Below are 11,159 nucleotides of genomic sequence, written 5' to 3'. Positions count from 1 at the left end.
TCATGGAAAACAAAATGCAACAGTTTTTCCATGATGAATACATCAAATGATACTATATGCAACCTGTTATGGGATGTTGAACTCACACCAATGATCAATAAAATGCAATCAGTTGTAATTGTCTGGAAAAATCCAATTGTCATGTGACACATGGAATACTGTTCTAACATTTAATAGCTAGTCTGGATCAGATATCTGTAATGAATTGCTTCCTAGTCAAAATTAACATTTCAGATATCCACAACTGTATTCTCCTTGGGACAAATTGCATCACTTTTCTCATTTATATATATGGGGTTTGTCATTACAAATATCATCTGTATAGGAAATGTGCTATGCAGAATTTGATATATCTATATTCTAAGTCACAATTATGCATCACAGTTTATTTGCAGCAATCCACATGTAAGAGTGTTCATTTTGACTATGACGAATTGAATTGAGATGACCTGTAAAATCAGACCTGTTAAGCAGCATGCCACACATGACATGATCCATAAATAGACTTTCATTTATTCCCACGTTTTCCGCATATTTGTTGACAGCACGTGTGTCACACGGCCACGTGACTTAATAGTGAGCAACCGTTGCAGCCCTTTGACCAGACAGGTACAGCCTGAGTGTGTACACAGTGTAAGGTGGTGCTGCGCCAGTGCAGATAACACTGGAGATGCATATACGGTCACTGAAGGACACAGCTGTAACTTTGAAGTCATTCTGGTAAGATGTATACTTTGTTTTTGTATTTTATGTTAATTTACCACTTATGTGTTGGGGATTTTTCTCCACATGCAACGTGTTTTTTTTTTCGTGCCACGTGTCCAGTATTACTTCAGCGTGTATTTTGTATTATAGTTGCTGTATATTTAAGTTAGAGTGAATTAAAACGCTCGGGCTTTTAAATGTGATTTACTTTGGCGCATAAATAAGAGACAGTGGACTGTCACCGACACCAGCCAATAACGTCACTCGGATTGTTTGAATATTGAACGTGGCGGGCGCGGTGATTGGCCAGACGACTGCGTCACGTGCTCCAAAGACGTTACGCTGTCATGGTTACAATGAAAGACGCTTTGTGATTGTGGCTGTGAGTCAATGGAAGGAGGCGGTGCTGTCGCTGGCGCTGCCATATGGACTACAACTGAATCACGGCAGGGAAATAAATAGCAGAATAAACAGGAACAAAAGTAAAAACAGAGCCTGAAAAATGTAAACACGTGGACTTTTAAAAAGAAGTGTCAACGTGGATGTAAGCTAGGTGTCGGCCATTTTGCGGCAGGTTTCACCGCCGGGAAAGGTAATTTGAAAACTTCCAGCAGAACTTAAAATGTGGAGATACTTTGGGTTGTAAGAGTGTAGCATTGCTTTATCGATTTAATGTTGTTATTTGTGGTTTAAGACTCAAATTAGCGCCGCCTGCAGCCTTCGTCAGGCGTTGAAAACATGTTTAAGTTGTAAAATGTGAGAAGGGAGCTTAGATAGATAGATACTATTAATCTCACAGAGAAATGCAGTAGCAGCTGCTGCTTTGTTTTGGGGGATGTGGGGTCATTTACAAACTGTGTTAAAGCTGCGTGTCATTATAATGCGTATAATTGCTAAACAAGATGGATATCAGTGCTTTGCTCACTTATTAAATTAGGCACCTAAACCCTGACTCTTTGTGCCATGATATCGGTATATCTTGTACACATATATATTATTATATCTACTTTTGGTGGTGTATTGTATTTGATTTAGGTTATACATTCATTAGTCCACGTTTTGTATTATACTTGCTATTGTATTTGTATTTTGAAAATACAATTCATTAAACCAAATACATTTTAAGCATTTAAAAAGTTTTAAGCAATTCTTTAAAAAAAAAGAACAACAACAACCAAATGCTCTAAAACTGTTTCCCAAACCTTTTTTAAAATGGGGACCCACTTTTTTAAAGATGACAAATGACCACAACTAAATATGTGATACAAATAGTGACAAGAGCAGTTTTCTTCAAAGAAAGATCGATGTTTGATAAATGAGTCATGGCTTCATTTTATGGACAAATATTTCCTCATAAAAGGCTGAAATAATAGAGCAAATATATTTGAGATGAGGCCTGAAAATAAGTAGTTAAGTCATGGTTTTAATGGGCATAACTTGATTGACTATTTGATGTTTTTTAAATATTAATATCAAATTAGCTGGTTCTACCTTCTTTGGTAGATTTTCAATTTCTCTTTTGTCCCAACATTTTCATGACTGTTTTCCTTTTGTCCTTTTGTCCTTGTCTGTTTTACATTCTTACTCCTAATTATGTTTTATTTTTTTGTAATGTAAGAATAGACCTTCTCCCCTATTCTCTTCTTTTTCATGCTCTAGTGTGTTAAAACACCAAACACTATATTCTTTGGATTAACCAACTAAAAAGTAAATCTGCTAAGTATTAATTTGGAAAACCAGTAATTGTAAAATACTCAGTAGTTGCAGCCCTGGGTTAGTGCTTTAAAAATGTTTGATCACAACCAGTTGCTATTGAAATGTGATAAGTAGCTTATTTATTTCATTATCACTGTGATCACAGCCATATGTTTTGTATAGTTTGTTAAACTGTAAAACTGCTTTTCAGCTTGGCTTCTCTCTGTTTTTTTTTTTTCCACTGTAGGATGACACCTACACAATAGTGTTGGCATCCTACAAGTGTTTCACTTCCCAAAGACTGGATCTTACTGCACCCTAAAACAAAAGATGAGGATACAGGGACAGCCTGAGGGCGCAAGGAGGCGTCTGGATCTAAATGTGGTCGGTGAGCTCAGGAGCGTTGAGGTCATCCGTGGTCGGGCAGGATATGGTTTTACTATTTCTGGACAGAGGCCATGTTTGTTGAGTGGCATCCTGGAGGGAAGTCCTGCTGACCTGGTGGGACTTAAACAAGGAGATCAAATCATGGCAATCAATGGAAATGACGTGTCCATAGCTGTGCATGAGACTGTTGTGCAGTTGATTGGCAGCTGCAAAGGACCCTTGCAGTTGGTGGTGCATTCTGCCAGCCGAATGTTGGGGAACCCCATTCTTAATGATGTGAAGTTTGGGATTGGCCATAAAAGTGGTATTTTCCAAAAGGCAGCTGTTCTTCGCACCATATCTGACGATTCGAGCAATTCCTCTTTTAACTCAAATCATGCAGTCACCAGCAAACAGAGGCCGGTATCAGAACCTGATATGTCAGATTGGTCTCAACAGTGGAGTGTTTTGGCTGAGCAGCTGAAGAAGGAAACATCCAGAGTCGAGAACACAGACTCTGTTTTTACAGACCCAGAAGACGTCACCCCGGACTGGAGTGTGTTAAACATGACCTTAGTGGTTGGATACCTTAGCTCCACAGAGCTGATTTTGAACACTACAGAGTCAGAAGAGGACAGTTTGAAGGTCATTAGGGAGCAAATACGACAGTTGGGAACAGAGCAGGATACCCATACTCTGGTGATGATGAAAATAATGTTTGACTGTATCCGCCTTTGTGATGACATGGGAGCTGTTTTGGCAGCTTTCCCTGCTGAAAACATTGTCCTAGGAGCTGTGTGTGCTGAGGACCAACGGTTCTTTTGCTTGGTCACTACAGCACATATAACAGATGGCCATGTACCTGAGGATGGTCCTCTTCGGGCCTCCTGCCATGTGTTCTTTATTGACCCAGAGCTGGGAAACCACGAGGACCACAAAGGGATTGCTGGACGTTTTGGCTTTGTCTGCACTCCAGATCCAGATGCTATGGGTTGCCTGGAGTTCCCTCAAACTCCTCCAGATGTCCTTCACTTTGTCACTGTTCTGTACAGTTACATAGGGGAGGCAGTGGAGAGGCTGAGAGTAAAACTGGACGTGGAGGCTCAGCAGCAAGCCAAGGAGAATGGTAGCACTGACAAACTAGGCAGCGCTAGCAGCAATGGGGACAGTGGAATTGGAAATGCTTCCCCCCCTGAGGAGAGAGCAGATAGGGATTTCCCTTCTGCAATCCAAGCCCACCCTGGGTCCCACCTCCCCAGCTGTCCATGGGATTATCCTCTGACTGAAGACCTTAGTCCAATCAACCTTTCTGAGAATAACCAAAAATGTAATCCAGAGAACAGTGCCAGTACACATTCCCTTTCAGAATCACTAGCTGGGCCTGATTCACTAACCAGCTTCTACGGAGGTCCCCCACCAAGGCTTGAGTTCCAGTTTAAGCCCCCACCACCTCCTCTGCCTTTGGGTAAAAAATCAACCTCATTTGCAGAGTCTTTAAGAGGTAGCCAACGGTGGTTCTCAAAATCAAAGTGGCCAAAAATGCCTAACGATTCTGACCCTGAAGTGATCAACAACTGCTCCTCTTGTGTTAACCTAAGCTCAGGCACAAATACCCTGCCTCCCCCCATGCACCAGATTCCTCCAGACAGGTACCAGTCAGCAGAGGTCATGATGCTGCCACCCAGAGAGGAATGGACCAAAAGGTTTCTTGAGCAGAGAGAAAAACAGCGCAGCGATATTAATACCAAAAATGTGAGTAAGCTTTTAAAATGGCACATTTCCCACATTTCAAAATGCTTTCCTTGCTTTGGTCATATAGTTTTAGCTGATGGTCCAAGCCTCAGCTTGTCAGTTACATTTCTATCACAGCAACAAAATAAATCACATCAGCAGATGCTTTCACATCGCTGTAGAAAAAAAAAAAAAAAAAGTGAATATGTATGAACTTTAAACGTTATTTGTGTGTTTTTTCAAGTATATTTTTCAGATAAGTTTTCAAATATTAATAGGTCTCATTATTGCTCATATAGTACACTATAGTATACTATAGTATAGTATCCTTGCAGGTCATTTCTTAGACACATGGTAAATAAAAAATCTTTCTGCAGAGTCACATAAAGTAGTTCCATTGTAGGGTCAGTCGCAGATGAGACAAAGCATCTGTTTCTGTACATTTGTGTTAAACACAGCGACACAGGAAGTATTAAATAGTCACACGAGTCAAATTTCCAGACATTGAGGGGGTGTTGGTAAGGCGATTTATGTGTCGCCTCAAAGGAGATACAATACTACTATTTCAACAGTCAACTGGTGCTGCTAAATGTGAATTCAACTCAGTGAGCACCTGTTGTAACTCAATGATGTCTTTGTCATAAACCTGTCTTGTGAGTGTATGTATGCTTTTGTGTGTTGCTCTCCTCATTGACCACAAGATGTCCCTGTTTTTCCATGTAGTGCTAGAATTGAGCCTCTCTGGGGAAAACCATGATATGTGAGCAGTATATCTGAAGGTGGTTCCCTTTCACAGTCAAAGAAATGGTTCCACTTTTCTGTCTTGCAGGCAAATATTTTTAATTTAATTAGTAAAATTATAATTTAAGGCAAACCTTATCGTGATACCACTATGTGTTGGTAGTCAAAACAGCTGAACTCCAGTTTTCAGGCATTTACTTCACTTAAATGTAATTAGTTGCCACCTTGTTTATTTAAGCAAAGTTATTTTCCTGGAGCTGGATTTTGCTTTTGTCCCTGAGCAATTACATCAGAGAGGGGGACAATCTTGTACCGGAAGCCAGGCAAATTGCAGGGTAGATCTCATGTCATCATGCAGTGTAATTATCTGTGATTCTTAAACTCTTGTTCAAACTTTGGACACTGCATCTCTTATCAGAAGAAAAGTGGGTAGCTAATTAAACTGCATTTATCATTTGTGTAGTGATTGGCAAGTGGTTGTTGGTGAACTTCTTTTGATGAACCTTATGTAAGCAAGCTACATTTTGTCAAATGTTGTAGAGCGATTACATTTCATATCCATATGTACATTTTTTCTCAGTAAAATTAAACTGATTTGAAATTAATATAATTACAGTAACTTCTACTTGATACAATAGCTGGTACCAATATTTGTTTGTCTTTGCTAAACCTGTGTATGCTTTATTTTGACAGGGCTCCAGGTTTTGGGGAAGGGGTTTTGTTCGTGCCTCAAAACGGCGCTCTACCAAACGTCTCAGCCTGGCGCGGTCACTGGACGACCTTGAGGTATTCACTATCTTATTCTATTGTTGGTTTGCTGAGGATTTTAGCGTCTGTGGAAAAAAACAACAACTACTTGATATTGAATTCTTTCATTTTGCTGTTGTCATTCTTTGACAGCAGTTGTTTTCATATGAGCAACAGTGACAGTTATAGTGCACCACTTTTTCCATTTGTCTTCTGTTTAAAATTTGAAACCTTTTTTTTTTTAAGTTGACTGTCTGACAGTCTACTTTCCATTTTGCTGTGGCCAGTATGCGGCCAGCCTCACTAATGTGAACATTCAGGTGGAGCATTATGGACGATTCTGCTCCACTTTTTGGCTCTTTTTTAAACCACTCATTTCCGTTGCCTTGAACTCGGCATTCGCTGCTGCGCTAGTGCAAAGGGTGGCTCACAAAGTGGTCTTTGTGCACGGGTTGGAGGCATGGTCCTGTTTGTTTGGTCTCGCTAATGAGCACTGTCGCACCACTGAATATCGTGCTCACATTCTCTTATTTTAATGCTGCCATGGAACTCTCTTTCTTCAGTCATCTCTGCATGCATGCGTTGCTCATGCACACTGAATACAAATTCATAAAAACACACACTTACCTCTCCCTCATCTAGTAATTGCTCTGAACTCACACGAACAGACAAAAACAAACCAGATACTGACATACTGTATTATATATGTGTATATATATATATATATATATATATATACACACACACGTAATAGTTACACACACAGACACATCTGTGGACCACACATACAGAAAAAAGCGGCCCACCACAAATCTCCTCCTTAGGATTGTCTCAACACACACACTGCACAGTTCCATTGTTCAAAAGCACCAGGTTCTGAGCAGGTCTTCCATAAATGTACTGCCACAGGATTAAAGGTGGCTATAAAAGGGTACAGCAGCTGTGCACAGCACAATGTTTGTGCCCTCTTTCATTTAGATTCACTGTATTTACAAAGACCCCTTATGTGAAAAATGCTTCAGATAGTAAATGCTCCTACTCATCTATGCTGTATATTCAAATCATACAAAGTACAGGTTGTATACCTAATGAAGTACGAGTGTTAGAAAATACAGACAGTTTGAATGATGATTTTGAAACTTAATAGACATGGGTCATTGAAAGTGCTTGAATTATGTGCAAGAAAAAGGTTAAGTTGATATTTAGGTACATTTCTCCCGCCGCCAATGTGCACTTGTTTGTTACGATGCGAGTAACGTGCAAGAGAGAGCAAATTATGGGATGCCTGGGAAATGCAGAATTCAAGGTCACTGGCTCACCAAAGAAAATTACAAAGACTGGCTGCCCCAAGATCTCAAGAACAATCACTTAGCCAGATGCAGAGTGTAAATCAATAAAAGAAGACACCATGGGTGAAGCGGCTCTTACAAGTTGCCCTCCCATCTTAAGCTGTGTCAACACATTCAGTCCACGAGTGTGAGGGAGCTGATCCTGGAAATCCTTGAAAAGTCATTGAATTTGGTGTCAACCAAGGTGTGGGAACCCTGTGTATTAATTATTTGAAGGGTTTTCTGGCAGTGGTTTTGTATTGTATTTAATTCTCTGACTGCTAGTTAGCAGTAGGCTTTCGACCATATCACTCTCTCCCTCTCATTCCACTCCTCAATAGACAAATAAATCAGTGTATTGTCTATGCACATAACATTGTTATTTTTATTAGTTTTTTTAATTGCCAGATTATTGCCACTGCACAGCCCTATTATGCAGTTCCCGGCTCTAAGACGAGAAGTGAGTTATGTTTTTAGATTTTGTGTGTTCCTTGATGGCAGATGTGGGAATATCCCTTTAGCAGGTGTTTCTGGTGGTTTTGGTGATGTATTTCTATATATTTAGTTTGCTGTGGCTTCCCTGCAGTTGCTAAGTATAACAGCTTTCAGACATTCAGTTGAAGTTCAGACATTTCCCTGAAATTGTCTGGAGGGATGTGAGAGTGCAAATGTCTCTACGGACATTTTATTGAACTTCTGCTGTCAACTCCCTTGTCAAATTTCGAGTGTAAGTGAGATACAGCAGAAAAGTTTCTGGAAAATTGCTGTCCACATTACCCTGGTGTTTATGAGCCTCGAAATGGACAGATTTGAAAATGTAGTCAGCTCTGTTTTAGGTTGAAAACTCCTGGGCTGCATTTTATTCTGGACAGGCAGATATTGAGATGACTCTGTTGACACTTAATGAGTGGTTCTTTTTGCCGTGACTGTGAACAAAAAGCTCCTTTAACACTTAACTTTCAGTCTCAATTTCACCCCGTCTTTAGTCTCATAAGAGAAAAACTAGTTCTTATTTTTCACCATTGTTGAATCTTGTTGGTAGTACTTTATAAAACTAGGCAAATAACTGCAGAGGAGGAAATTGGTTTCTTCTTTACACTTGCGCACCTCTGCCCAATGTACCTGAAAGGTCATGTGATATGTTTTCAGGTATATTAGTATGGGGATTATACCTGAAACGCTTGCCTGGACAAATATCATTTTTGTTTGACAATACCACAGTTAGGTTTCAGCATTCACTTTTCTCTGGGTTCTCCGGTTTCGTCCCACAGTCCCAAAACATGCAGAGGTTTATTGTACAATGTAAATACGCCATAGAATTGTGAATTTGAATGAATGTGAGAGTGAATGGTTGTGTGGATGTAGCCTTAATGTTTCAGACAATTTTTTTGTAAACAGCAAAAGGTACAAAAATTTAGTTCAGTTTAAAATGCAGACTGTGTGAGGCTTCAGCAGTTGTTAAGTATTTCCTTTTAAACTTTTTGAGTGGGACTTTTTCATGTTACAAAATAGCAATGGTTGGATGGAGAGCCGGATTCTTTCACACTTGTGGTATTGTGTTAAGCTCTGTCCTTTTTTACACCTTGTGTTTGATTTGTTGCACAATGTTTTGTCACAGATACAACCTGGACTTCACACCTCTGCTCTATGTATGTGAAACCTGCTGTTACACCAACAGGCAGAGACAAACTCAGGCTTGTCTATGTCTGAGTTTGTCTATCTATGTTGAAAGTGTCATAAACATTGACCTTTTGCAGTAGCGTCTTCCTGTATATAATCAAGCTCTGACATGTTAGAGTCAATGCATGTAGGCTGACTTCTAACAGGCGAGGTAGGCTGAGTTTGGCTTGGCATTTATGTTAAATGTAAAATAGAATGTGGGTGTCTAGATGATGATACTTTGTGTTACATTAGACAAGACTTGGTAGACTTGTTGAGCCATGAGTAAACTTTAATCATCAGAGCTGACTTGTCTTGTCATTGTCCTGCTTTGTGTGTCTATTTCCCTCCACCTGGTTTTGAAAATCTACATTCAGTAAGCTGGAGTAATGCTCCCTGGTAACTATTTGATTACATAACATACTCCCGGATGCCAGCAATAAGGACATGTATGTCTGTTAAGGCTTTTCAATAAGATGTGAAACTTATGATTTGAAGTGCCGGTCATTTTCCCAACTCCTCCTCCTCTCCTATTTTTTGTCCTAGGTTGAAATGTTCTGATGTTGTTTGGTCTTGCCACTCTGTGTGCTGTTGCTGGTTGTTGTTTCTTTTTTTTTTTTTTTTTGTATATGTGTGAAGGAAAGACCCAGCATGGTGGGAGAGCTACCAGCACTCTTGTGTTGCATATTGCATGACGTCCAAAATCACACACTAGTGCAGCGTCATGCTGGCTCTGTTTGGTTCAGTACAAACAAGCCATGCCAACATAATAGGGATATTCTCAATGACACCATAGTGGGATCTCTGTTGAAAGTGTGCTTTCATTTTCAAACTCTTGCAGGTGGTGGAGCAAATCTTTTGAATGACTAGGCGTGGTTGCTGCCTCCCACTGGGGTAGTTGCGTCACTTTAAGTGTGTGATAAACAACTGGTCTCAACAGATTGATGCAAGTGTATTTTCTCTGCCATTCATAGCTTCCACCCTCAGTTGCTGTTTGTTTTGCTTGCAGTCATATTGGCTCAGAAGAAGGGCAAAGTGTTCTGATCTTTGCAAATTGTCCAATATTTTGTACCATCAATTATGTTCTGTTCCCAGGGGAAAGTTTAGATGTTTGTAATTAGTGAGGAATCCGCCCTGTATTTGAAAGCTGATTGAGATTTTTAAAACTCAAACATGGATCTACTAACCCTTCAAATATGTTATCCTATACATCCTTAAAACTAAGGTTTTTAGGTTGCCTGCCATATAAGAAATTGTTCTCATGGTGCAGCCTTTCAGACTGTATCTAATGGAGAAGCAGATTTAACTTGTCATGGCAGGTATATACATTCTGACTCGTAACACCATAGGGAATGTTTCATGACTGTCGGAGGCAACTAGATCCTCAGCGAGCAATAACCCTGGGGTTCTGATTTCAAGAGCTTCACCCTGAGTTCATGGTCAAATAACGCCCACGACAAACCAAAGCCAAACCAAAGACTTATAGTATATGAGGTTTAGTGGTAAGCAGTCGATGTGTGGGACCAATGGCGTTTCTATTAGAACCCTAATATCATCACTAATACCAAAACTATGACGACCTCATACACATCCGAGGGGGAGATCCATATTAGAAACTGAATCGTGCAAACTTCTCTCCTCCTCTTGAAGAAGACTTCACTCCACTTAAAGAAAATAGTTGACCTGACATGACTCTGTGTTTGTTCACGTTCTGTGACGGTATAGCAGCGACAACAGATGTGAGTGTTTCTGCAGCACTTTCTAACTTGTTGTGAAGGATGTTCTGAAGGACTGTTCTCATGGCAAAAAAAATGATGATAAGCTCTCAGTCATTGCGCGCATCTGGTCTCACAAGGACTCCGTGAGACTATTGTAGAGTTCACCATCAGTTCTTAGGGCAGAACCTTGTGGATAAGCTCTGTATGTGGCCTCACTGCATGTTGCGGACAAGCCCAGGACAATTTGGACGCGTGTGGCCGTGTTGCTTTTTCCATGGTTGGCAGCGTGCGTCACAGTGGGCAGCACAGGAATGAGCAAATGCTTGTTATTTTTCTTCACATTACAAAGACTCGTAGACACGTAGTTTTTCATCCCACGCACTAAGTAGACGAGCATATAACATTGTGCTTCTTGTCACATTTTTGCTATGTGCCTTTCTGGTTGAGTGGAGAGAGAAACTGCCTCATG

General features: G+C 40.2%; 1 protein-coding gene across 3 annotated transcripts in view; it reads left to right on the top strand.

The window, feature by feature from the left end:
• The first annotated feature begins 316 nt into the window (after positions 1-316).
• Positions 317-11,159, top strand: part of rgs12a (regulator of G protein signaling 12a) — a 42,246-nt gene continuing 31,403 nt past the window's right edge. Inside the window, exons 1-3 of one of the 3 annotated variants that reach the window (XM_058624165.1) lie at positions 317-720; positions 2,648-4,518; positions 5,932-6,024. In XM_058624165.1, the coding sequence (XP_058480148.1) occupies positions 2,731-4,518; positions 5,932-6,024 (1,881 nt within the window). In that variant the 5' untranslated portion in view covers positions 317-720; positions 2,648-2,730. Of the gene's footprint in view, positions 721-1,100; positions 1,298-2,647; positions 4,519-5,931; positions 6,025-11,159 lie in introns of those variants that run through there. The other 2 variants (XM_058624167.1, XM_058624164.1) reach the window with 2 other exon arrangements.

The sequence above is a fragment of the Solea solea genome, chromosome 3 (assembly GCF_958295425.1).
Source record: "Solea solea chromosome 3, fSolSol10.1, whole genome shotgun sequence".
In the NCBI taxonomy this organism is placed as follows: domain Eukaryota; kingdom Metazoa; phylum Chordata; class Actinopteri; order Pleuronectiformes; family Soleidae; genus Solea; species Solea solea.
The sequence above is the reverse complement of the archived record's forward strand: the minus strand, read 5'-3'. Positions and strand labels throughout refer to the sequence as shown.